Raw genomic sequence first — 25828 nt, forward strand, 5'->3', positions numbered from 1 at the left:
CGGCTGCTCGGCTCACCCTCCATGGACATGGAGTGGTGTGTGGTGACAGTCCGGCATCTGCCCTGGCCCAGAGCTCAGCAGCCCCTGAGGGCGGCTGGCAGGTGTCAGGAGGCTGCCCGGACCTGGGCGAGGAGAGGGTGTGGGGATGGCAGCGGCATGGAGGACCTCGGTCAGGTGTGGCTCTGGCCTCCCATGGGCGCTCAGAGATGAGCCCAAGGCCCCCAGGCCCCAGGCCCTGCCTCCCTGTCACCAGGAGGGCGGGCGCGGGCCTGGGGGGAGGCTGGCCTGGGCTGGAGGCCCCCCAGGCAGAGCGGGGAGGGAGGGCGCCCTGCGCTACAGCTGCTCGGTGGAGGGGCCGCCACTGAAGGCACTGGGAGGCCTGGCTCGTGCCAACTTCACCTTCAAGGTCACCTCACGCCGATGGGTGAGGCTAAGGCTGGGCCGTGACAGTAACCGCCTCCCCCATGGCTGGGGCGCTGGGGGGAGAGGGCTCAGAGGCCCAGCTGACCGCCTTCCCAGGCCGTTTCCGGCTACAGGCGCGGGGCACTCTGGGACTTGTAGTCCCTGGCGCACTACGTCCCCGGCGCGTCGGAAGCTCTGCGGCCATTGGCTGACGCCTAGCGCCGGGGGGCGTGGCCTCTGGGTGTTGGGCCTCTCGGAGGGGCCTGCCGTGCGGTTTGGGTGCCGGGCCCGCCCCCGCGCCGCTCCTCCCGCCGGAACGCAGGGTGCGCGCCCCCAGCTGCCCAGGCCCAGGTGAGGCGGCGGCGCGGCGCGGCGGCACCGGCACGGGAGGCCGCGGAGGGTGGGAGTGGGGCGGGGGGCGATCGGCGGGGCGGGGCGGGGCGGGGCGGGACCCAGCCGAGGGCGCGCGCGGCGGCTGCCCCTCCCCGCCCCCGCAGCGGGTTTGAGGCTCAGGTGTCGGGGCGCCGGGCCTTGGAGGGAAAGCCGGGCCCCGTGCGCTCCCTCCGCGCCTCCCTGCCCTCCTCGTCCGGCTCCCTGCGCGCTCCGTGGAGCTGGGTCGGGGGCTGGGGCCTGGCACTCGGGGAGCCGCCAGGAGCTCGGTTTGTGCCTCCGCCAGGGTGGCCTCCAGAGTCTCCATGTCACCCGTGTCGCTGCCCCGGGACTCTGCGCCGTCCATTGTGGTGGCCACTGGCCTCGCGGGGCGCAGGTGTGGGCCTCTGGCCTCTGCAGAAAGTCCGGCACACCAGGCTGCTGAGCGGGGCCTGCAGCTACCCAGCCACCCAGCCTCCTAGCCATCCCAGACACTCAGACACCCAGCCTCCCGGCCACCCAGCCTCCCAGACACTCCAGCCTCCCAGCCACCCAGACACTCCAGCCACCCCAGCCACCCAGCCTCCCAGCCACCCCAGCCATCCCAGCCTCCCAGCCACCCCAGCCATCCCAGACACCCCAGCCATCCCAGACACCCCAGCCATCCCAGACACCCAGCCTCCCAGCCACCGAGCCTCCCAGCCACCCCAGCCATTCCAGACACCCAGACATCCATCCATCCATCCATCCATCCATCCGAGCCACCCAGCCATCCCAGACACCCAGCCACCCAGCCATCCCAGACACCCAGCCACCCAGCCATCCCAGCCACCCAGACACCCATCCATCCATCCATCTATCCGAGCCACCCAGCCATCCCAGCCACCGAGTCATCCCAGCCACCGAGCCTCCCAGCCACCCCAGTCACCCCAGCCAGCCCAGCCTCCCAGCCACCCCAGCCATCCCAGATACCCAGCCACCCAGCCATCCCAGACACCCAGACACCCATCTATCCATCCATCCATCCATCCATCCGAGCCACCCAGCCATCCCAGCCACCGAGTCATCCCACCACCCAGCCATCCCAGCCACCCAGCCTTCCATCCACCCAGCCACTGAGCCTCCCAGCCACCCCAGTCATCCCAGCCACCCAGCCATCCCAGACACTCAGCCATCCCAGCCACCCAGCCACTGAGCCTTCCAGCCACCCAGCCATCCCAGCCACCCAGCTATCCAGCCATCCAGCCTCCCAGCCCACCCAGACACCCAGATACCCAGCCCCAGCCTCCCAGCCCACCCAGACACCCAGATACCCAGCCATCCCAGCCTCCCAGCCACTCAGACATCCCAGCCACCCAGACATCCATCCCAGCCACCGAGACATCCCAGACACCCAGACACCCATCCATCCATCCATCCCAGCCACCCAGCCATCCCAGCCACCCAGCTATCCAGCCACCCAGCCTCCCAGCCATCCCAGCCTCCCAGCCACCCAGACATCCCAGACACTCAGACACCCATACACCCATCCATCCATCCATCCCAGCCACCCAGCCATCCCAGCCACCCAGCCACCCAGACATCCCAGCCACCCAGACATCCCAGCCACCCAGACATCCCAGACACTCAGACACCCATACACCCATCCATCCATCCATCCCAGCCACCCTGACACCCAGACACCCAGACATCCCAGACACTCAGACACCCATACACCCATCCATCCATCCATCCCAGCCACCAAGACATCCCAGACACCCATCCATCCATCCATCCCAGCCACCCAGACATCCCAGACACCCAGACACCTATCCATCCATCCATCCCAGCCACCCAGCCATCCCAGCCATCCAGCCTCCCAGACACCCAGACACCCAGCTGCACCTGCTCCTCCCCTCGGTTCGGCGAAGTAGGCCCTTGGGGACGAACCAGCTGAGACAACATGGAAGCATCCTCTGCACAGTTAGCGTGGCTGTTCTGGCTGAAGGAAGCACAGCCTGACCTGGCGGGAGTTGTGCGCCCCGGGACCTGGGACGCAGCCGTGGAGCGGCCCATCCCCAGCCAAGAACTGCCGACTGCCCCCCGGGAGATTACAGCCTTGTTGGCCACACAGTGGAGTCCCACCCCGCCCCTACCCCGTCCACCTGGCCTGTCCGTCCTGCTCCCCTGTAACCTCCCTCCTCCACCCAGTCAGCGGCGCTTGGGGGTGCAGAGCAGAGGTCTGTGGGGGCCTGCTCTCCCCACGCTGCCGGCAGGACCGGGATAAACGCTCACCCGGGACTCACCCCACCGGGTCTCCGCTCAGCCGGCTGCAGCAGCCATAGGCGGCCGGACCCGGGCTGGCTGGTTACACTTCCTCACCTGCCCGCTCCCGTCCCAGCAGGCCCGGCTCCCTTTCCTGACCCGCCTCTCCCTGCCTGTGTCCGGCTCAGGGCGTCTCCTGTCCAGAGTTTCATATTCCGTCTGCTTTATCTTCAGTCTCTGGGAAGCAGGCTTGGGAGTTGTGCACCCCGAGCGCGGACAGAGTGTTAGGGTGAAGGATACGGATGAAGTTTGTTGGTATTGGAGTGTTCCGGCCTTTTAAAGAAAATTTTTTTTACTGATTTCAGAGCGGAAGAGAGAGGGACAGAGAGACAAATGTCAACGATGAGAGAGAATTGTTGACCGGCCGGCTGCCTCCTGCACGCTCCACACCAGGAATCAAACCGTGACCTTCTGCTTCCTAGGCTGATGCTCAGCCACTGAGCCCTGTGGCCAGGCTGTTTCGGCCCATTTTGGCATGCTTTCCCCTGGCGAGCCTCCCCGGGGTGTGTCCTCGGCAGGAATCTGGCGCCGCAAATGCCTGCTGAGGCCAGTGAAGGTCAGGAGCCAAGTCGTGATTGCAAATGCTGTGGGCGATGAGCAAACCCCGGAAGGCTTCCTGGAGGAAGAGGGGCCTTCGTGGGACCACCAACACTCACTCTCTCCCTCTGTTGGCCTGGATGCCCTGTGTCTAGGCAGCTCACCTGGTGCGTGCTCCTCTGCAGACCCCGTGTGGGTGCCCAGGCACAGGAGTGTGTGGGCTTGGGTGAGCAGGCGTCCCCAAGTCCTTCCCCGCCTCTCCTGAGGGCGAAGGCGGGTCTGGCTCCAGCCACGTCTTCCCTGAATGGCTTCATGGCCCCAGCAGAGAGAGTCCAGTTTCCTGCACATCCCATGTGCTCAGTTTTTAAAAAAATGTTTTTATTGATTTCAGAGAAAGGGAGAGGGGGAGAGAGATGGAAACATCAGTGATGAAAGTCATTGATCGGCCGGCTGCCTCCGGCATGTCCCCACACGGGATGGAGCCCACAACCCAGGCATGTGCCTTGACCGAGAATCACACGGACCTCCTGGTTCATAGGTCAACGTTCAGCCACTGGGTCCTGGTGGCCGGGCACGCCCATGTGTGTCCTCAGCAGCCCGGCCCTCTGCTGGGAGCGCCCTTGGACTCCCGCCCCTGCCAGGCCGTCTCTCCCGGCGCACCAGGCCGACTTTCAAGAACATAATGAATTCCGCCACGGGTAGCAGGCAGCACAGCAGCTGAGCCCTGCAGCCCCCACGCCTCCACAGGAGCGGACACGAGCCAGCCTTGCCCTGGCCGCCAGGTCAGGTGCCCGACCACATGCCGGCGCCCGTGGGGGGGGCTCTTGTTTGTGCCTCTGATTTCCCCGGAGAGAAGGAGGGCCCAGCCCTGACTGCGTTAGCGCCCTGGCAGGGGAACAGGGAGCCCCCGCCCCACGCTCCAGGCAGCATTGCAGCATCTTAACCATAGGGTCCTGACCGGTGTCCCTCATCAGTTCGTCCGGAGCCCCGACCTGCCTGATCCTGCAGCCACCGGGAAGAGGAAGGGGAGGGCGTGATTGCTGACGTGGACTCGGTGGCTCGGGCCTTTGGGGGCTCAGAGGCTGCCCGGGGCACAGCTGCCCTCGCTGAGCGACCCCGGCTCCCACATGCTGTGCCCCGTGGAAGGGCGCGGCCTGCTCTTGAGGGGGCTGGCGGGAGGCAGGAAAGCTGGCCGTTGTCTGCCCGACCCTGGCTAGCCGGCAGGTCAGGCCTGAGTAACTGAACAGTCATGGGCCCGTGGGGACCGCGCGGTTTGCACCCAGGGCTCCGGCCCAGCATCCCCGCTCTGCTGCTCCGGAGGCCGCTGGGAGAGCGTGCACAGGGGACGTGAGTCGGAGGACACCGGTCTCTGCCATAGACTCACTCCGCCTCTCTCCCCCCGCCCCCTTCGCCCCCTTCGCCCCGGGCCGGCTCCTCACGGGAGCCCAGGCCCAGGGCGAGGGAGGCCGGTCGGGAGTGTTTCCCTCGGAGAGGCGGCTGGTCCCGCGGAGGGCCTTGTGCGGGGAGGCGGGTGGCGGTGGGTGGGAAAGCTCACCGCGGGCCGAGGCAGCTTTCCCTGACCCCTGGGGCGGGGGCCGATGCCAGGCTCAGGCATCCTGTGTGCCAAGCCGGGCCCTGGCTGTGGTCTGGGTGCAGGCCGAGCCTGCGCTGCCCGGGAAGCTGGGATGGAGGGGCGCCCGGTTTCCTCAGGGCACTGACCTGGCACCTCTGGCTGCCCCCCGCCTCCACGGGGTCTTGGGCAGGGACGCCTTGTTAAAACCCGCAGCCCCATCCGTCTCCCACGCCCAACTCCCACGCCCAACAGCCCCGGCCTCTTCCTGGGCATGGCTGCCCGGAGCCGGGCCGGGAGCAGCGCCAATGAGCTGGCTCCCCCCGGCCTCCTTCCGCCAGTGCCCGCTGCCCAGCACTGACCCGGGGCGGGGGGTCTCCTGCTGCCTGGTTCCGTCCGGAAAGCCTGCAGTCGCCGGGCGGGCGCTCTGTGCCTGTCACTCGCCTTCACGGTCCTGCTCTCCTTGCCAAGGGCAGCTCTGCGCCCGCTCCCCGCTGTGCCCGGCGCCGCCTCCCCCCTGGCTGCCCGAGCCGCCCCGGGAGTCAGCTCTCCGCCCCCACCCAGCACCCTGCCTGCCCCAGTCCTTCAGGGTGGGCGCCGGGAGGGCCGCAGACCCGCAGCCTCACGTGGCAGGGCCCTCGTGGCGTCGTCACTGGTCTGTGCCGGCTCCCGCGCACTCTGCCTGGGTGTCCTCTGTCCTGGGGGCCTGGGGCAGGAAGAGCACCCAGTGGGTGCTCAGCGCACAGTCGGGGCTCCAGCTCGCAGCTGGAAGGGACTGTTGCTCAGCCAGCGGCACCGTTTGCTGGGCCTTTGAGGGGCAGAGGCACCTCCACACCCCAGGTGCCCGCAGGGGCGAGGGGCACTGCCCGCCCGGAGGGGGGCTGAGCAGGTGCTCCGAGCCAAAGGGAGCTGGCCCCGGACTCTCCCTGAGGGAGGGGCCCAGGCCTGCAGCTCCCTCCTCAGGCTCCAGGTTGGAGAGCTGGCAGGGCAGCGGGCACGTGTGGGGCCCGGGGGTGTTGCCACGGCCACTGACAGCAGGGCTGGGAGCAGAGCCCCATGGCCCCCCTTCCCGAGCCCCCCCCCCCCCCCCCCCCCCCCCGCCATCTTCCTCCAGGGCCCGTGCAGGGAGGCGGGGCCTGCTGGCTGGCCGTGTTCCAGGGGAGGAGCCTGGGAGGTCAGTCAGGTTGACGATGACCTTTGCCCCAGCAGCCTCAGCATGGACGGCGCCCCTGGTGTCTGTCATTGGGTTTAATGCTCTGAGCTGCCTGTCCGCAGACGTGCAGTGTCAGAATAACCCCTGCCCCCATGTCCCCTGGACCGTGTCCCCATGGTGCCTGCAAAGCCTAGTTCAAGTTCACCTGGGGCTTCCCACCACCCTGCCCCGCCTCTCCTTCACGGTGAACGAGTCTGAGGTCTTGTTTTTAAAAAATGTATTTTGATTTCAGAGGGGAAGAGAGAGACAGAAACGTCAGTGATGAGAGCATCATCGATTGGCTGCCTCCTGGGCGCCCCCCACTGGGGATCGAGCTGTGATCTCCTGGTTCATAGGTGACACTCGACCACTGAGCCACGTCGCCAGGCCGAGGCCGCCCTCCGTGGCCCGTCCGGGGCAGCTCCCAGCCTCTGCTTCCCGAGGCGGCGCCTTCAGACGCGAGGCCTCCGGGAGACGCCTCCGGGTGTCCGGCTCCCACCGCAGCGGGCGTTGGCGGGCGGGCGGGTCACAGCCGGGGCCGTGGCCTGGGCGCCTGGCGCCAGGAGGCCGTACGTGGCTGTTTGTCGCCGGTGCCGTGGCGGAGGCGGCCTGCCAGGCGTCTCCTCGGCGGTGGCTGCTTCCGCTGTAGCTGACAAGCCCCCGATGGCGCGCGAGGCTGTGACTGTTACTCACGGCGCCCACCGCGGGCTCCGCCTGCGTCCCTGCTGTGCGGACGCACTCCGTCCTCCTCCCAGGCCGGCCTCTGCTCCGAGGGGCTGCCCACTCCCCTCTTCCTCGCCGTGGGCGATTCTGCTCAGACAGCCTGGGCCGCCCCCTCCCCCGTGGCCCGTGTGCGTCCGAGAGGTCCCCCTGTTCCCCGGCCCCTGACCCCCTCCTGGAAGCAGCGTGCTCGGAGCAGGCGCAGGTCCTGTTCCCGGGTCTGTGCCGGCGCTCCCTGCCGTGGGCATCACAGCGTCTGAGAGGACAGGGGTGAGGCCGTGCACCACCCACACGCAGCTGGTGTGAGCCGTGTGCCTGGTGGTCACGCGTGGCCACGCCTGCCCTGTCTGTGTGAGATGTAACTGAGTCACACACGTGCCTCCGGGCTCCACTGAGGGGGAGGGGGGGAGGAGGGGAGGGGGGAGGGGAGGGAGAGGGGAGGGGAGGAGGGACTGTACACAGCGGGGAGCAGGTGGTCCCCTCTCCGTAGCTCCTGGCCCAGCAGGAGGACAGTGCGAGCGGACCTGAGACCGGGTGCCTGGTGTGGGTGCGCTGTGGAGGGAGGGTGGAGGAGGGAGGTGGCGGGGGAGGACCGGTTCCAGAGGAGCAGAGTGAGCGGCGCCCCTCAGCCAGGACCATGGACAGGTCTCAGCCGCACACTCCCTCTGCAGCAGGACTGGCAGCAGCGGCTCACCGGCCTCTGACGGGGCCTGGGTGGGTGCCGCTCCCCCTGCCTGGGCCCTGGGCAGCCAGGGTGCAGGTTTGACCGGAGAGCCGGCTGCCAGGCCGTGGTGAGGGCGGCCGTGGATGGGGGCCGTGGGGCTGGCAGGGCGGGCCTCGCCTGGGAGGTGCTGGCGAGGGTGAGTGGCGCCGGTGAGCAGTGGTTCTCACCGGGAAGCTGGTCTGTCCCTCCCCGGCGGGCGGCCGGGCAGCATGGGCCGCCAGCTTGGTCTGTCCGGGGCCGAGGCCGACGCCGAGGGGCCACCCCTGACCCAGGGGTCCAGGCCTCGCTGTGGCCTGTGGCCTGGAGGGGATGGCAGTGAACACAGCGCCCAGTGGCTGTGGGGGTGGGGGCAAGGCCAGGAGGCCGTCCTGGTCCCTGAAGGACAGGAGGCCTGACCCCCAGGCCCCGTCCCATCCGCCCTGGCCCGGAGCCCCGGCCGGGCCCTCGAGGCAGGAGCTGTGCCGGCCCAGACCCTGGGCCCCTCGCGCCCTCTGCTGCCCTGCGCTCAGGTCTGGCCGCCCAGGGCCGGCGGCTCCCTCCCGGCTGTGGGGACGGTGCCAGGGGAGCCGGCGCCAGCCGGGGGCACGAGGCCGGAGGAGGCGGCGGCCGGGGCGGCCACGGAAGCTGCACCGCAGGAGGGTTCCTGGGAGCGACATTGTGCCGGCCCGGTGTTTGGAAGGGGGGGGGGGCAGGCAGGGCCGCTCCTGGCACCCAGACGGCCTGGCCCTGCGAGGCTCCTGCCCTGGCCTGCGGCCCCGCCCCCTCCCCGGCCTCTGCCGCTGCCTCGCTGCCTGCCGGGGGCAGCTGGTGAGGGTCCCGGCTTGACCTGGCTGGGGCGGTGAGGGGGCAGCTGGAAGCCGAGGGCGAGGCCTCAGCCTGGGGAGGGTCCCCGATCTCGGAGCTGGAGCCAGGCTGCGGCTTGCTCTGGGGAGGGGGGTGGAGCTGTGTCTGAGGGTCCTGCTGGGTGGGGGCTGTTCCCGTGTCTCTGCACCAGACCGCGGGCAGGAGGAGCCGAGTGGTGGGCACGGGAGGCCGGGATGGAGACAGCGGCGTGGGCGTGGGCGTGGGCGTGGGCGGGTGGCAGCCGTGGGCCCTGAGCACTAACTCCCGCTCCCCTTTCCTCCAGCCCCGCGGAGGCGGCCGCCGGGAAGATGTCCTACGGATCCATCACCGGCGGCGGGCGGGGGAGCCGCGGCCCTTTCGGGGGGCCCTCCCGCCAGGGCTACCAGCCCCTCGGTACGAGGGGGGTGGAGGGGGCAGTGGGCCTCCGTCGCGTCCTGCTGTGCCGTGGCCGTAGCGGGGTTTGTCCTGTGGCCTGGGACCCGGTGACCAGGCCGGGGCGGGGCTGCGGTGTGGGGCCGAGTCCTCCCCCCACCCCCGCCCCGTTCGGCTGCGTCTGACCCCCCTCATGGCGCCCACTCTGGCCCCAGCCCCCGGACCTGTGCAGGGAACCTGTGGTTCGCTTTGTTCTGTGGCTGCTTTCTCTCTGTGTGCGGCTCCCAGTGCGTGTGTGTGCATCTCCCAGTGTGTGTGTGTGCGTGTGCGCAAGTGTGCATGTGAGGTGCATGTGCACGTGTGCGCATGCATGTGTGTGCATGTGTGTGAGGGTGGGGTGAGGTGTGTGTGCGTGTGTGTGTGTGTGTGTGTGTATGTGTGTGTGCGTCCTACTCTGTGCATGTGGCAATGAGAGTGTGCCAGGGTGGCTGCCACGTGTGAGGTGGTCCCGGAGGCCCGCGGGGGTCTCCCAAGCGCAGTGAGGCCCGTGGGCACTGGGGCCGAGGGCCGGGCAGGCTCCCTCGCTGTCAGGGAGGCAGAGAGCAGCATGTGCAGGCTCCGTGGGGCCTGGCTTCCCATGTCCCTTGCGTGTGCCTGGCGGGGGCTGCTGGCCAGGTCCCAGGTGTGGCCTTGCTTCTCCCCTGCACTCAGCGGCTCCGTCTCCATCTCCCCACCCGGGGGCCGGCTGGGAGGGGGCCTGGGCCTCCGGCTCCGGAACGGTCCGCGCTCCGTGGTGCTGGGCCCACGGGCATGCAGTGAACGTGCCCCCGCTCCCCCGTCTCCTCGCAGCCACCCAGCTGGACCCGCGCGACCTGCAGGGGCTGTTCCAGGAGGCGGCGGCCGGCGTCTCCCGCATCGGCGCCAGCGGTGAGTGCCCGCCGGCCTGCCTGGGCCCAGCATGCATTGGGGCTGAGGGGACACGGCGCCCGTGGCCTCTCCCCGGACTGGACTGCCTGCAGCCCGGGCTCGGTCTGCGGTGGAGCACAGGCGGTCAGTGCCCCCCTCCCGACCCCCTGCTGACCCCGTGGCTCCACCCGTGCACGTGCTCCTGCAGAGGCCCTGCCCTCAGGCCTGGCCCTGGACGGCCCTGGGAGCAGGGCCTCAGAGCCCCCGCTGGCCGGGCCTGCTCCCTGGGCCCCGGACTGGGTGGGGGTGAGTCACGCCCGAGGCTCCTGTAGACCCGGGACCGGGCGGGAGGGTGTCTGCCGGCCCAGGAGCCGTGGGCGAGGAGGAGAGCGGGAGAAGCCCCCTCCCGCCTCAGGACGGCCCTGCGCAGGCCTGACCCAGCCGGGGGGGTGGGGGGGCGAGGCCGGTCCTGCTGCCCGCTGTCCTGGCAGGTGCTCAGTCACACGGACGTCTCCCGGCCTGGCCACCGTGCCCTCGGCTGCCGGCTGCCTCTCGGGTGGGGCCCGCAGCCTGGAGTTGGGCATCCCTGCAGGGACCTCTGTCCTCACCCGGTCCCCGTCTCTGCAGCGACCTCCTTGGAGCAGGGCCTCCGGTCCCTGGGGACGCCGAGGGACACCCGGGAGCTGCGGGACAGCCTGTGAGTGCGCCTGTGCGGCCACGGCCACGGCCACGGCCACGGCCACATGAACGCCCCAGGCCGGCTCACATGGCTCGCCAGTCACGTGACCCCGCAGGGCCAGCCCGCCCCGTTCCTCATTCCTCCGAGGCCCCCGCCCCAGCTCCCGCCCTGCTGACCCCAGGGCCTTTCCCCAGGGAGGGCTGGAGGCTGGGCACCCAGGGGTGGGGTGGGCCCGAGGGTCCTGCGAGGGCGGGCTGGTGTTGCACGGGCTCCGTGACCTGCAGTCACTGTGTCCCCCTCTCCCTTCCCTCTGCTTCCTGCTCCCCGTTTCCGTCCATCTGTCTGTCCTGTGGCCCACCTGGTGCTCTCACCCTTCCCTGACCCACGCCTTCCTTCCTGTTTCCTCGCCGGCCTTCCTCTCCCCTGTCCGCTCTGTCCCCTGCCTCCCTGCCGGTCCCGCCCACCTCACCCTGCCGCCTCAGGCACCTGGCGCAGCAGGAGACCAACTGCACCATCGCCAGCAGCACCAGCGTGGTGAAGCGGCTGTCGGAGCTGCTGCGGGGCTGCTCCCGGGTATGTCCTGAGGCGGGCGGGAGGCAGGCCGGCGAGGCGTCCTGTGGGCAGGGAGGGAGGGCAGCCATGCTGGGCAGGTCTGTGTGCACAATGCTCAGGCTGGCTCGAGGCATATAGTGCCAATGCCAAGGCTCAGCTGCACTGGGAGTTAGGGTGCCCACGGTGATTGTGGTGAGTGTCCATGGTGATCCTGGCTGTGCCTGGAACCGAGGTGGTGGTGGTGGTGGAGGTGGAGGTGGAGGTGATGGAGGTGGAGGTGGAGGTGGAGGTGATGGAGGTGGAGGTGATGGAGGTGATGGTGGAGGTGATGGAGGTGGTAGTGGAGGTGATGGAGGTGTTGGAGGTGGAGGTGGAGGTGGAGGTGATGGAGGTGGAGGTGATGGAGGTGATGGTGGAGGTGATGGAGGTGGTAGTGGAGGTGATGGAGGTGTTGGAGGTGATGGTGGTGGAGGTGATGGTGGTGAAGGTGATGGAGGTGGAGGTTGAGGTGGTGAAGGTGATGGAGGTGGAGGTGGAGGTTGAGGTGGTGGAGGTGATGGAGGTGGAGGTGGAGGTGGAGGTGGTGGAGGTGGTGGTGATGGTGGAGGTGATGGAGGTGTTGTAGGTGATGGTGGTGGTGGAGGTGGAGGTGATGGAGGCGGCGAGACTGGGATGGATGGAGGAGGGCGCAGTGCAGCCGCTGCCAGGAGGGCACAGGAGTGTGGGACCTGAAGCTGCAGGGAGGCAGGGCTGGGAGGCCCAGGTGTTCATGGCTTTCTCTTTCTCTCTCTCTCTCTCTCTCTCTCTCTCTCTCTCTCTCTCTCCAGCAGGAGCGGCTTCAGCTGGACCACCTGAAAGCCCAGCTCTCGGATGCCATCCAGCGCTACGGCGCGGTGCAGACGGTGAGGCCCGTGGCGAGGGTGCTGGTGGGCGGTGCTGGGCCTCGCGCCCTCGGGCACCCACGCTGCCATCCTCGCGCCCGGGTTGGGCTTGTGCGGTCCCCACCCCACAGCAGAGGAAGGGCCCGCAGGGCATGTGCAGGGAAGGGTGGGCCCTCCGGTGCCCCCAGGAGGTGTCCGCATGACGGCCTCCCAGCAAGTGGGGCGTCAGCTGTTGCCGCTCCTGATGGCGGGGGGCCAGGCTGTCCCACGGCCCTTGTCCTCGGCTGGCGGCCGCGCCCTCCCCCGGCGGCCATGCCCGCTGCCAGGCATCGCCCGGGGACCCTGTCTGTCTGACCGTCGCTCCTCTCCTGCCTCCTGTTCTTCCCGGCCCCGTGCTGTCTCCCTCAGGAAATCGCGGAGAAGTCCCGAGCTCTGCTTCCCGCGGCGCAGAGGGCTGGCCGGCAGCAGGTGGGTGCGGGGCCTTGCCATGGCACGGCGGAGGGGGCCACAGGGTCCTGCTGGTGCCAGGGCAGAGCAGGGGGGGCTGAGGGCAGGGCCTTGGTCGCAGGGGTCGGCCTGGACAAATGGCCTTTCCAATAGTTGGCCTGCGTGGCTCAGTGGTGGTTTGTCAGCCTGTGAACAGGAGGTCAAGTACGAGGCCTGACCCCCAGTGAGGGGCATGCAGGAGGCAGCCGATCCATGATTCTCTCGCATCACGGATGCCTCTCTCTCTCTCTGCCTTCCTCTCTGAACTAATAAAAACATGAAATAAAAGTTGGAATTGGACCTTAGGTCTGTGCCGGGGCCTGGCCGGGGCCGTTGCTGGCAGTGCCAGTCAGACCTGCCCTCCCCTGAGGAGGGCGAGGGGCAGCCAGGGCGGGAGTGTCACTGGAGGCCCAGCCCCGTGGCCGGCAAACTCATCAGTCAGCAGAGCCAGAAACCAACAGCACAGCGACCGACATTCCTTTGGGAGCCACATTTTTTAAACTTCTAACGCCACCTCTTCAACACAGACCCGCCCAGGCCGTGGTGTTTTGTGGAAGAGCCACACTCAAGGGGCCAGAGAGCCGCATGTGGCTCGCGAGCCGCGGTGTGCCGACCCCTGGCCTGGATGAACGAGGGCGGGGGCGAGGGATTGGGGCGGAATAGCGGCTGACGAGGTGGCGGTTGAGAATTTTCCAGAAGTGTTCAAACGCTTCAGCTCCACGGCGAATAGGATAAATGTGTCCTGTCACGTCGTCATAAAACTCTGAACGAGAAAGGCAAAAATAAAGTCTTAGAGCCGACGAAAGTCTCAGGGGGAAGTCACGTTCTGCAAAAAGGAGCACTGAGGCTTACATCTGACTCCTCGAGGGACCGGGAGCCGGAGCCGGGGGAAGAGCCCCAGCCTGAGGGAGCACCACCAGTGTCCTCCCCCGACCAGGAAGCCGGCCGCAGGAAGACTGTGAACTTGACTTTGTTAAGGCCAGCACGCCTTGAGAGGGCGGGGAGGCGGCCCGCAGAGCGAGCGGAGGTGTCTGCACAGCTCTGTCTGAGAAGGACGCACAGCGTCTGTCCACACAGAAGGCTGACATGCAAAGTGTCCCCTCGGGAGTTCGACCGGGAGACCGGAAGTGCGACCGCTCGCTCTGACGTGCGCTGACGAGGGGGGCGATGCGGGACGAAGGCGGGCCCCGGCAGGCAGCCAGAGGAAGGCCCGATGGGCCCCCATCGCCGGCCCAGCCTGGGGACCCTGCCTCTAACGTGACGGATCAGTAAGGACGAGGCGGCCCAGCCTGCGGCCGGCACATGGTGGGATGTTGGAAGGGGGCAAAGTGGACCCCCACCTCCTCGCACCCCCAAAGTGACAGACATGGCAGTGCCTCGGGGACGAGGCTGGGCGCCTGGAAGTCCCTGCAGTGTGGGTGGAGAGGCCGTGGTTCCCGGGACACGGACACGCCGAGCCGTGTCTTGCCGTGCCTTACCGTGATGGCAGCTCCTCCCCAGGCAGTGCTCCCGGAAGCCGTGCCGCCCCGCTGCGTCCCGTAGAATTCCTTAGAGGACCTCGGCGCTGCTCTGAGGGGGGGGGGGAATTTCCTGGAGTCCCGTCACTGTGCCCGGCGAGGTGACCCTCTGCCCCCACGCGGGTCTGCCCCCCCCCCCGGCCCCGGGGCCTGTGTGGCCGGCGGTCCAGCAGGAGCGGGGCGGGCGGGGGGGGGTTGTTGCCCGGAGCCCGAGGCCCGTGCCCCTCGCTGATCCTGCGAGGGGTGTCCTCCGGCCCCGGAGTGACCCTCGGGGTCGTCTTTCTCACGGGAAAGGACGCCCCTGCGTGGGGCCCGGCCTGGGCCGGGGCGGGCTGCGGGAGAAAGCCGCCTTTGTGCCGCCGGAGCTGGAAGCGCATCACAGGCTCCGCCGGGCGCGCAGCTCCCACCGCTGAGCCGAGCCCCCAATCGGGCCTTTGTGCCGAGAAGAAGGGCGCTTTCTGGGCCGCCAGGAAGGGAGGGCTGCGGGGCTCAGCCAGCCTCCCGCCGCCGGCTCCTGTCCTGGGCCCGCCCCCTCCCCAGGCCCCGCTCCTGTCCTGGGCCCGCCCCCTCCCCAGGCCGGGCTCCTGCCCTGGGCCCGCCCCCTCCCCAGGCCGGGCTCCTGCCCTGGGCCCGCCCCCTCCCCAGGCCGGGCTCCTGCCCTGGGCCCGCCCCCTCCCCAGGCCCGGCTCCTGCCCTGGGCCCACCCCCTCCCCAGGCCCTGCTCCTGTCCTGAGCCCGCCCCCTGTCCCCCCCTCTTGTCCTGAGCCCGCCCCCTGTCCCCCCCCTCTTGTCCTGAGCCCGCCCCCTGTCCCCCCCCTCTTGTCCTGAGCCCTCCCCCTGTCCCCCCCTCTTGTCCTGAGCCCTAGCCCTGTCCCCCCCCTCTTGTCCTGAGCCCTCCCCCGCCTGCCCGGCTCCTGTCCTGAGCCCTCCCCCTGTCCCCCCCTCTTGTCCTGAGCCCTCCCCCTGTCCCCCCCTCTTGTCCTGAGCCCGCCCCGCCTGCCCGGCTCCTGTCCTGAGCCCTCTCTCCCCCCCGCCCCCCAGCCCCGGCCCAGCTCCTGTCCGGCCTGCTGGCCTCGGTCACTGCAGGGCAGCAGCTCTTGTGGACTTCCTGGTGTCCGTGCCCAGCAAGCACATCTGGACGCTGGGCTCCCGCCGTCCGGGCACTGTCCCCAGGCCCGGCCGGCCGCCTTCCCGTCCCAAACGTGCGGGAAGAACTGGACCCTGGATCGTGTTCCTGCGCGGGGCCGGGGTGGGGAGGGGGGAGGGGGAGGGGGGACAAGCATGGCCGTAGCAGTTGCCCAGGGGACCTGCTCACCATCGCAGGCCCCAGGCTGAGGGGTCCCTGACCCCTGGAGGCATCACCGGGAGGTGGGGCCCGGGCGGCTCTGGGGCCTCTGGGTGGCCCCGGCCGAGAGGCCGGGTGCTGCGGCCAGGCTCGGGGTGGCCAGAGCCTGGCGGGCTGCGGGGCGGGGCAGGGCGGTGTCCGCCTGCTTCTGACCCTCCGCCCGCTCACAGCAGCCCCATGCCCAGCGGCTCTGCAGGGACAAACCCCAGCACAGGGAGGAGGCTCAGGCCCACTGCCCGCCAGGGGGTGGGGGACGGGGATAGGGGGTGAGGTGGGGGATGGGGGGGTGGGGGATGGGGGACGGGGATAGGGGGTGAGGTGGGGGATGGGGGGTGGGGGATGAGAGGTGGGGGGTGGGGGACGGGGATGGGGGTGAGGTGGGGGATGGGGTGGGGTGGGGGGTGGGGTGGGTTGGGGGATGGGGGTGGGGTGGGGAACAGGGATAGGGGGTGAGGTGGGGGATGGGGGTGGGGTGGGGGATGGGGGTGGGTTGGGGGGTGGGGTGGAGGATGAGAGGTGGGGGATGGGGGATGGGGGTAGGGGGTGGGGTGGGGGATAGGGGGTGAGGTGGGGGATGGGGGGGTGGGGGATGAGAGGTGGGGGGTGGGGGACGGGAGTAGGGGGTGAGGTGGGGGATGGGGGTGAGGTGGGGGATGGGGGTGGGGGGTGGGGGACGGGGATGGGGGGTGAGGTGGGGGATGGGGGTGGGGTGGGGGATGGGGTGGGGGGTGGGGGGTGGGGTGGGGGATGAGAGGTGGGGGATGGGGGATGGGGGTAGGGGTGGGGTGGGGGATAGGAGGTGAGGTGGGGGATGGGGTGGGGGATGGGGGTGGGTTGGGGGGTGGGGTGGGGGATGAGAGGTGGGGGATGGGGGATGGGGTAGGGGGTGGGGTGAGGATAGGGGGTGGGGTGGGGGATGGTGTGGGGGGTGGGCATGGGGGTGAGGTGGGGGAACAGGCTCCTGAGGCGCCCGGTGGGTGAGCCGAGGCCGCCTGGTGGAGGAGGCAGTGCAGGCCAGGGCCCGCCCGTGGCAGGCGAGTGCCCAGTAAAGGTAACGCCTGTCGTCACCACAGAGCCCCTGGGCGCGCCAGGAGGAGAGTGTCCGTGGGGGCGACAGCGAGCGGCCGGGCCCGGCGCAGGCGCTGGTCCCCGAGCTCACGGAGCAGGACCTGGAGGCCGTGCGGCTGCGCGAGGAGGCCGTCCTGCGGTTGGAGGTGAGGCCTGTGCATGTGCGTGTGTGTGCGTGAGCGCTGTGTGTGTATGTGTGTGTGTGCACCGTGTGCGTGAGCGCTGTGTGTGTGTATGTGTGCGTGTGCACCGTGTGCGTGAGCGCTGTGTGTGTATGTGTGCGTGTGCACCGTGTGCGTGAGCGCTGTGTGTGTATGTGTGCGTGTGCACCGTGTGCGTGAGCGCTGTGTGTGTATGTGTGCGTGCGTGCACCGTGTGCGTGAGTGTCGTGTGTGTGCGTGTGTGTATGTGTGCGTGCGTGCACGGTGTGCGTGAGCGCTGTGTGTGCATGTGTGTGCGTGTGCACCGTGTGCGTGAGCGCTGTGTGTGTGTATGTGTGCGTGTGCACCGTGTGCGTGAGCGCCGTGTGTGTGTGTGTGTGCGTGTGCACCGTGTGCGTGAGTGCCGTGTGTGTGTGTGTGTGTGTATGTGTGTGTGTGCACCATGTGCGTGAGCGCTGTGTGCGTGTGTGTATGTGTGCGTGTGCACCGTGTGCGTGAGTGCCGTGTGTGTATGTGTGCGTGTGCACCGTGTGCGTGAGCGCTGTGTGCGTGTGTGTATGTGTGTGTGTGCACCATGTGCGTGAGCGCTGTGTGTGCGTGTGTGTGCATGCGTGCAACGTGTGTGTGTGTTCCTGCGTGCACCGTGTGCGTGAGCGCTGTGTGTGTGTGCGTGAGTGCCGTGTGTGTGTGTGTGTGTATGTGCGTGCGTGCACCGTGTGCGTGAGCGCTGTGTGTGTGTATGTGTGCGTGTGCACCGTGTGCGTGAGCGCCGTGTGTGTGCGTGTGTGTATGTGTGTGCGTGCACCGTGTGCGTGAGCGCCGTGTGTGTGCGTGTGTGTATGTGCGTGCGTGCACCGTGTGCGTGAGCGCTGTGTGTGTGTATGTGTGCGTGTGCACCGTGTGCGTGAGCGCCGTGTGTGTGTGTGTATGTGTGCGTGTGCACCGTGTGCGTGAGCGCTGTGTGTGTGTATGTGTGCGTGTGCACCGTGTGCGTGAGCGCCGTGTGCGTGCGTGTGCGTATGTGTGTGTGTGCACCGTGTGCGTGAGTGCTGTGTGTGTGCGTGTGCGTATGTGTGTGTGTGCACCGTGTGCGTGAGCGCTGTGTGTGTGTATGTGTGTGTGTGCACCGTGTGCGTGAGCGCTGTGTGTGCGTGTGTGTGCGTGTGCACTGTGTGCGTGAGCGCTGTGTGTGCGTGTGTGTGCGTGTGCACTGTGTGCGTGAGCGCTGTGTGTGCGTGTGTGTGCATGCGTGCAACGTGTGTGTGTGTTCCTGCATGCACCGTGTGCGTGAGCGCCGTGTGTGTGTGCGTGTGTGTATGTGTGCGTGTGTGTGTGCGTGTGCACTGGACCCTGTGTTCCCTGTGGTGGCTGCCGCCTGAGCTGCAGGGGCCCTCCCTGCCCAGGGCCCTGCACCAGTGAAGGGGGAGTTCCTACTGCCTGTCCCGGGGCCATGCGCTCCGTCCTGCACTCTCCGTCCGAGGCTGTTGGTCCGCGCCCTCTGCCTCTGCTGAGCACACAGCCCGAGCGGGGCCTGGCGTCCTCGGCTCTGACCGGAGCGGCGCCGGCTCTGCGCTGCCCATGCTGGCCTCCTCCCTGGATGAGGAGGACCCGGGAGGTCACGCACCCACGCCAGGCCGGGCAGCGCCTCCCGGGGCCTGGCTCTTCCTGCCTGCGGGCCGGGCAGTGCCGTCTCCCGGGAAGGACAGCAAGAGGAGAGGGCGCCTGCCCGACCATCGCCCACGCGCAGGCTGACCGGGCTGTCCTGCCCGCACACCGGCGCCCGCACGGCCGCTCCCCTGCGTCCGCCAGGCCGGCTCACCGCTCACCTGGAGCTCGGCTCCCTGCCCCGGAGCCGGAGCCGGAGCGCCTGTCACCTGACCCAGGTGCCGCTCGGAGCCCCAGCTGCTCGGTTGCCATGGCTCCCTGGCAGCTTAGGAGGGAGAGGCCGGTGCGGTGGCTCTGGCTGAGGTCTGGCTGATGCAGATCATGCAGTTCGTGCCCCGTTAGCCGGACCACGTCCTGTGGGCGGAGGGCGGCCAGGACCCGTGATGAGCGGAGAAAGCGCAGTGGTGTTTCGGAGCGCGCCCAGGCTTTCTGTGTCCGGGCAGGTGCTGGGAGCCGGAGGAGCGCCAGCCGGCTCCACGCCGGCTCACGCCCGTCCCTGGCGCCCTCGGCACCGCGGCCAGGGCTGCCGGCGGCGTCGGCCGGCTCTCGCAGCACTCGGTGCCGGCCCGGCAGCTCACGGCACCGTCTCCTTTCCCCAGAGCGACCTGCTGGACGTGACCCAGATCCTCAAGGACTTGGCCTCCGTGGTGTCGGAGCAAGGAGAGGCCATCGGTGGGTGCCAGGCCGCCCAGCCACCCGCCCCCGTCCGGCCCTCGCCCAGGCGTGGGCACCCGCCCCCGGAGGAGCCAGGCCAGGGCGGGTCCCGGGCTCCCAGCGGTCTCCCCGCCTAGGAAATGGGGGGCAGGGGCCCACACAGGAGGGCCACCGTTCTGCTGGACGTCCTGGCCCCCATGGCCTGGGCTCCCCGCCTGGGGCTGCACGAGGGAGGGCAGGGGCGGGAGTGCTGGGGGGCGCCTGAGGGGCTCGTTCTGCTGCTGGTCCTGTGGCCTCTTCTCAGGAAGGGTGTGTGTGTGTGTGTGTGTGTGTTGGGGGGACTCAGTGCCACTCAGTGTGGGAGGGCAGAACTGCCCGGGGGCAGGGACTACATCCTGCTGTTTTCAGTTCCCTCCCTCGAGGGCTCCCACACGGAGTGCTCCCCACACGGAGTGTTCCCCCCACGGAGTGTTCCCCCCACGGAGTGCTCCCCACACTGAGTGTTCCCCCCACGGAGTGTTCCCCCCACGGAGTGCTCCCCACACTGAGTGCTCCCCTCATGGAGTGCTCCCCACACGGAGTGCTCCCCACACGGAGTGTCCCCCAAAGGGAGTGTCCCCACACGGAGTGCTCCCCACACGGAGTGCTCCCCACACGGAGTGTTCCCCCCACGGAGTGCTCCCCCCACGGAGTGCTCCCCCCACGGAGTGTTCCCCCCACGGAGTGCTCCCCACACGGAGTGCTCCCCACACGGAGTGTTCCCCCCACGGAGTGCTCCCCACACGGAGTGTTCCCCCACACGGAGTGTCCCCCAAAGGGAGTGCTCCCCACACGGAGTGTCCCCCAAAGGGAGTGTTCCCCACACGGAGTGCTCCCCACACGGAGTGCTCCCCACACGGAGTGTCCCCCAAAGGGAGTGTCCCCCACACGGAGTGCTCCCCACACGGAGTGTCCCCCAAAGGGAGTGTCCCCCACACGGAGTGCTCCCCACACGGAGTGCTCCTCCCCACACGGAGTGTCCCCCAAAGGGAGTGTCCCCCACACGGAGTGTCCCCCAAAGGGAGTGTCCCCCACACGGAGTGTCCCCCAAAGGGAGTGTTCCCCACACGGAGTGTTCCCCACACTGAGTGGCCCCCCACACGGAGTGTTCCCCACATGGAGTGGCCCCCCACACGGAGTGCTCCCCCCCCCCCCACATAACCGCTCCTGTTGTCTGGTTTGCAGATAGCATTGAAGCCAGCCTGGAGGCGGCGTCCGCCCACACCGAGGCCGCCAGTGAGCTCCTGGCAGGAGCCGGCCGGCACCACGTAAGTCCGAGCACAGCCGAGGCCTCGGCCCATCGCGTCCCAGAAGCCTCAGGCCCCAGCCTCCCAGGGAGGGAAACCCCAGGCTGCATTTCTGAGCCCAGGGCTGGCATGAGGGCGGGGAGGGGGCGGGTCTGCGCCTCCAGGGTGGTCTCACTGCCTCCTTCGGTGTCACCCGTGGAGGGTGCAGGGCCTGCCGGCTGTGGGAATGTTGGGGGTGGATGGATGGGGGAGACGGGGGGATGGGGGACGGGTGGATGAGAGGAAGGAGGAGGTGGACGGGTGGATGAGGGGGGATGGGTGGGAGGGATGGGTGGATGGGGGATGGGTGGATGAGAGGAAGGAGGAGGTGGACGGGTGGATGAGGGGGGATGGGTGGGAGGGATGGGGGGATGGGGGATGGGTGGATGAGAAGAAGGAGGGGGTGGGTGGGTGGATGAGGGGGGATGGGTGGGAGGGATGGGTGGATGGGGGATGGGTGGATGGGGGATGGGTGGATGAGAGGAAGGAGGTGGACGGGTGGATGAGGGGGGATGGGTGAGAGGGATGGGGGGATGGGGGATGGGTGGATGAGAAGAAGGAGGGGGTGGATGAGGGGGGATGGGTGGGAGGGATGGGTGGATGGGGGATGGGTGGATGAGAGGAAGGAGGAGGTGGACGGGGGATGAGGGGGGATGGGTGGGAGGGATGGGTGGATGGGGGATGGGTGGATGAGAGGAAGGAGGAGATGGGTGGGTGGATGAGGAGGGATGGGTGGGAGGGATGGGGGGGATGGGGGATGGGTGGATGAGGGATGGGTGGATGAGAGGAAGGAGGTGGACGGGTGGATGAGGGGGGATGGGTGAGAGGGATGGGGGGGATGGGGGATGGGTGGATGAGAAGAAGGAGGGGGTGGATGAGGGGGGATGGGTGGGAGGGATGGGTGGATGGGGGATGGGTGGATGAGAGGAAGGAGGAGGTGGACGGGTGGATGAGGGGGGATGGGTGGGAGGGATGGGTGGATGGGGGATGGGTGGATGAGAGGAAGGAGGAGATGGGTGGGTGGATGAGGGGGGATGGGTGGGAGGGAGGGGTGGATGGGGGATGGGTGGATGAGAGGAAGGAGGAGGTGGACGGGTGGATGAGGGGGGATGGGTGGGAGGGATGGGGGGATGGGGATGGGTGGATGGGGGATGGGTGGATGAGAGGAAGGAGGAGATGGGTGGGTGGATGAGGGGGGATGGGTGGGAGGGATGGGTGGATGGGGGATGGGTGGATGAGAGGAAGGAGGGGGTGGGTGGGTGGATGAGGGGGATGGGGGGAGGGATGGGTGGATGGGGGATGGGTGGATGAGAGGAAGGAGGAGGTGGATGGGTGGATGAGGGGGGATGGGTGGGAGGGATGGGTGGATGGGGGATGGGTGGATGAGGGGAAGGAGGAGGTGGGTGGGGGGATAAGAGGTGGTGACTGAACAAAGGACTGGCAGGTGGTGAGCAGGGAGGGAATGGACACATAACAAACAGAGGGGACAGACAATGGCCAACGTGGGTGGGTGCACAGTGGGTGGTGGGCAGATGGGCACTGGTTGGATGCGCCCTGACCAGGAATCACACTGACTTCCTGGTTCCTGGTTCCTGAGCGCCGCCCGCCAGGCGTCATTCGTTTTATAGGCCAGGGCTGGGGTAACCGCTGCGGGCGGGCGTCTGGTCGGAGGGCAGGGAGCTGGGAGCTGGCCTGAGAGGCTGACAGGCCACTCTGCAGCCGGACCCACCGCCTCCGAGGTTGGACTCCCAGGCCAGCCTGCAGGGCCAGTGCTCCGCCCAGCACCCGTCCTGCCCCGGCTTTGCCTGGTGACCCGGCTGCTCCAGAGGTGACGAGGGGACACAGCGTGGTGGTGTGGGGGACTGGCGTCCGTGTGCGCGTGTGCGTGGGAAGGCCCCTTTCAAGGCAGAAACAATGTGGTGTTAAAATGGTGGGGAATGTGGGCTGGTTTTCAGCAGCTGTATGCAAATTGCATGCAAATGAACTACTTGCCTTCAAGTTCAGAGGAACAGTGTTGTGGGTCCGTGAGCCCAGCCTCTCGGCCTCATTCGGAGCGGAGCCCCTCGGAGGCTGGCTGGGCGGACGGCCACGGCCGCCTGGGTCCTGGCCCGGCTCGCAGCGACGTGGCCTGGCCCTGAGCGGTGGCTAAGGGGGACCCCGTTCCACACCCCCGTGCGGTGCCGTCCGCAGGCTCAGGGCAGGGCGCCCCCACATCACGATGGAGCTGGGTCACAGCCAGGGGCTCCGCAGGGACGCACATCCTGGGGCCGGGCCGGCCACTCCCGCTGCCCCACCCTGCTGCCCGTGTCATTAACCGTCTCCTGCCCGCTACCTCTGACAGCACAAGAGAAACAACAGAAGTAAGCCAGGCGCATGGCCACACCTTGAACTCTGAGGTGGGTGCCCTGCAGACGGGGTGCGGGCGGCGGCGGAGGGGCCTTGGGATGGGAGCTGCTCCTCTAACGAGCCACGCCTGGCTCCGGGCGGGGCCTTCTCGGGCCTAAAGGAGGCTCTGGAGGGCAGGGCGGAGGCAGCGCCATGGGCTGGGGATGGGGATGGGGATGGGGATGATGGGGATGATGGGGATGATGGGGATGGGGATGATGGGGATGGGGATGATGGGGATGGGGATGATGGGGCTGGGGCTGGGGCTGGGGATGGGGATGGGGATGAGGATGATGGGGATGGGGATGATGGGGATGGGGATGATGGGGCTGGGTTGGGGATGGGGATGATGGGGATGGGGATGATGGGGATGGGGATGTGGATGATGGGGCTGGGGATGGGATGGGGATGGGGATGAGGATGATGGGGATGGGGATGATGGGGATGGGGATGATGGGGCTGGGTTGGGGATGGGGATGATGGGGATGGGGATGGGGATGTGGATGATGGGGCTGGGGATGGGATGGGGATGGGGATGATGGGGATGGGGATGGGGATGATGGGGATGGGAATGATGGGGATGGGGCTGGGGATTGGGATCAGGATGGGGATGATGGGGATGGGGATGGGGATGATGGGGATGGGGATGAGGATGGGGATGATGGGGCTGGGGCTGGGATGGGGATGGGGATGATGGGGATGGGGATGGGGATGATGGGGATGGGAATGATGGGGATGGGGCTGGGGATTGGGATCAGGATGGGGATGATGGGGATGGGGATGGGGATGATGGGGATGGGGATGAGGATGGGGATGATGGGGCTGGGGCTGGAGATCGGGATCGGGATGGGGATGATGGGGATGGGGATGATGGGGATGGGGATGGGGATTGGGATCGGGATGGGGATGGGGATGATGGGGATGGGGATGGGGATGATGGGGATGGGGATGGGGATGGGGATGAGGATGATGGGGATGGGGATGGGGATGGGGATGGGGATCGGGATGGGGATGATGGGGATGGGGATGGGGATGGGGATGGGGATGATGGGGATGGGGATGGGGATGATGGGGATGGGGATGGGGATGGGGATTGGGATTGGGATCGAGATGGGGATGATGGGGATGGGGAAGGAATTATGGAGATGGGGATGGGGATGGGGATGGGATGGGGATGGGGATGGGGATGGGGTGGGGATCGGGATGGGGATGGGGATGGGGATGATGGAGATGGGGATCGGGATGGGGATGGGGATGGGGATGATGGGGATGGGGATGGGGATGGGGATGGGGATGAGGATGGGGATGGGGATAGGGATGGGGATGGGGATCGGGATGGGGATGGGGATGATGGGGATGGGGATGGGGATGATGGGGATGGGGATGGGGATGATGGGGATGGGGATGGGGATGGGGATGGGGATGGGGGTGGGGATGGGCATGTGTGCCCTCCAGCTGCTCCTGGCGTTCATGGAGGCGTGGGGAGAGGGCGTGAGCAGGAGAACCCCTCAACCTTGTCCTTCCGTGTATATATGCTTATGATATTTTGTTGATTTCAGAGAGGAAGGGAGAGGGAGAGGGAAACTTTGATGATGAGAGAGAATCGTTGATGGGCTGCCTTCTGCACGCTCCCTCCCCCCGCCCCACTCCCTCTCCCCGGGGAGGGAGGAGCCCACAACGCAGACCTGTGCCGTGACGGAAATCTAACCGTGACCTCCTCCTTGTCCTTTCCTGAGGTGGTTCGGGGGCCCTGGCTTCTCCTTCGGAGCCCCGGCCCAGGGAATGGCCGCTCCGAGAAGGTCCCCGTGACGGTCCGGCCTGGCCGCGGTGGGGGTGGGACGTCTGTCTCATTCCAGGCGACTTGGGCTGGACCTGTCACTCACCTTCCGTGTGACCCTGGGCCTCAGCGCGCCCATCATTGACATGGGCTCCTGGTCCGGACGGCGCCAGGCCTGAGCGTCAGCACCACGGACAGCGCCCCCGGCTGCTGCTCCGCAGGAGGCGGTGCGCCCAGCCACCTTCAGTGCCAATGGCTGAGCGTTGACTGTGGCCCAGAGGTCACGGCCCTGGTCTGGTCAGGCGCACGCTCGGGTGCTGGCTCGATCCCCAGTGTGGAGGCAGCTGATCCATGATTCTCTCTCATCTTGATGTTTCTCCCTCTCCTCCCTTCCTCTCCGAAATCAATTCAACTCTATGTTTTTAAAAAGTCCTTTAAAAAGTAAAAGTAAACACCCGTGGACCACGGCTTTCTCCAGGCACAGCCTCCGCCTTCCTAAGCTCCCTCCTCAGCCAGGTGTCTGTGAACAGCCCGCAGCGCAGTGGCCGCGGGGGGACGGCCTGCTGCCAGGGGAGTGCCAGGCTGCCACGCCTTGGAGGGTCTTGTCTGCCGTTCGCCTCGGTGCCCTCTCCGCTCCCTCTGATGAGACCCTGTCTCGGACAGCAGCCTGTTCCTCTCCCCTGGCCACCAGGGTGCCCCTCCCCGCCCCGCCCCGCCCTGCCCCTCTCCTCGGTGGCCTGCCCTTGTGGTGCCAGCACACGTGGGCTCTCTGGCAGCACCTGGGACAGGCCTCGAGGTTGCATGGACCCCACGGCCGTCCCAGCAGAGAGCTCTCTGCACCCGCCACTTCCTCGCTGGCCCTTGGGACAGGGTGCCCAGTCAGTGCAGGACGCGCCATTGTGATAGGCCGGCGTTTGTCACCCACTGAGAACACGGGTATTTAAAAAATATATATATATTTTGTTGATTTTTCACAGAGAGGAATAGAGAGGGATAGAGAGTTAGAAACATCGATGAGAGAGAATCATCGACCAGCTGCCTCTTGCACACCTCCTACTGGGGATGTGCCCGCAACCAAGGTGCATGCCCTTGACCGGAATCGAACCCGGGACCTTTCAGTCCGCAGGCCGACGCTCTACCACTGAGCCACACCGGTTTCAGGAACATGGGTATTTTTGATGCAAGCACTTAAACAATCCATTCCACACCCATCTCCCAAACCCGCTGGTTCTGAATAATTCTTTAGAAACGGAGTCTAAATATACACAGAGACGTTTCTGAGAAGCCACGGGTTCCGAAGGCATTTGCATGAGAAACGGCTTCTGAGGACACGCAGGCGCGGGAGGCTCCGCGGGGACAAGGGTCCCCTGGGTCAGAGGGCCAGCACCAGCACC

General features: G+C 67.8%; 1 protein-coding gene across 2 annotated transcripts in view; it reads left to right on the forward strand.

The window, feature by feature from the left end:
- Positions 1 to 645: 645 nt before the first annotated feature.
- The window catches only part of TSNARE1 (t-SNARE domain containing 1), a 30724-nt gene continuing 5541 nt past the window's right edge, over positions 646 to 25828 (forward strand). Inside the window, exons 1-10 of one of the 2 annotated variants that reach the window (XM_045581248.1) lie at positions 646 to 753; positions 8945 to 9054; positions 9883 to 9960; positions 10567 to 10636; positions 11101 to 11191; positions 11998 to 12072; positions 12460 to 12519; positions 16473 to 16613; positions 18893 to 18965; positions 20172 to 20254. In XM_045581248.1, the coding sequence (XP_045437204.1) occupies positions 8970 to 9054; positions 9883 to 9960; positions 10567 to 10636; positions 11101 to 11191; positions 11998 to 12072; positions 12460 to 12519; positions 16473 to 16613; positions 18893 to 18965; positions 20172 to 20254 (756 nt within the window). In that variant the 5' untranslated portion in view covers positions 646 to 753; positions 8945 to 8969. The remainder of the gene's footprint in view (positions 754 to 8944; positions 9055 to 9882; positions 9961 to 10566; positions 10637 to 11100; positions 11192 to 11997; positions 12073 to 12459; positions 12520 to 16472; positions 16614 to 18892; positions 18966 to 20171; positions 20255 to 25828) is intronic. The other variant, XM_045581249.1, reaches the window with a different exon arrangement.

Source organism: Pipistrellus kuhlii, unplaced genomic scaffold, assembly GCF_014108245.1.
Source record: "Pipistrellus kuhlii isolate mPipKuh1 unplaced genomic scaffold, mPipKuh1.p scaffold_m20_p_14, whole genome shotgun sequence".
Taxonomy (NCBI): domain Eukaryota; kingdom Metazoa; phylum Chordata; class Mammalia; order Chiroptera; family Vespertilionidae; genus Pipistrellus; species Pipistrellus kuhlii.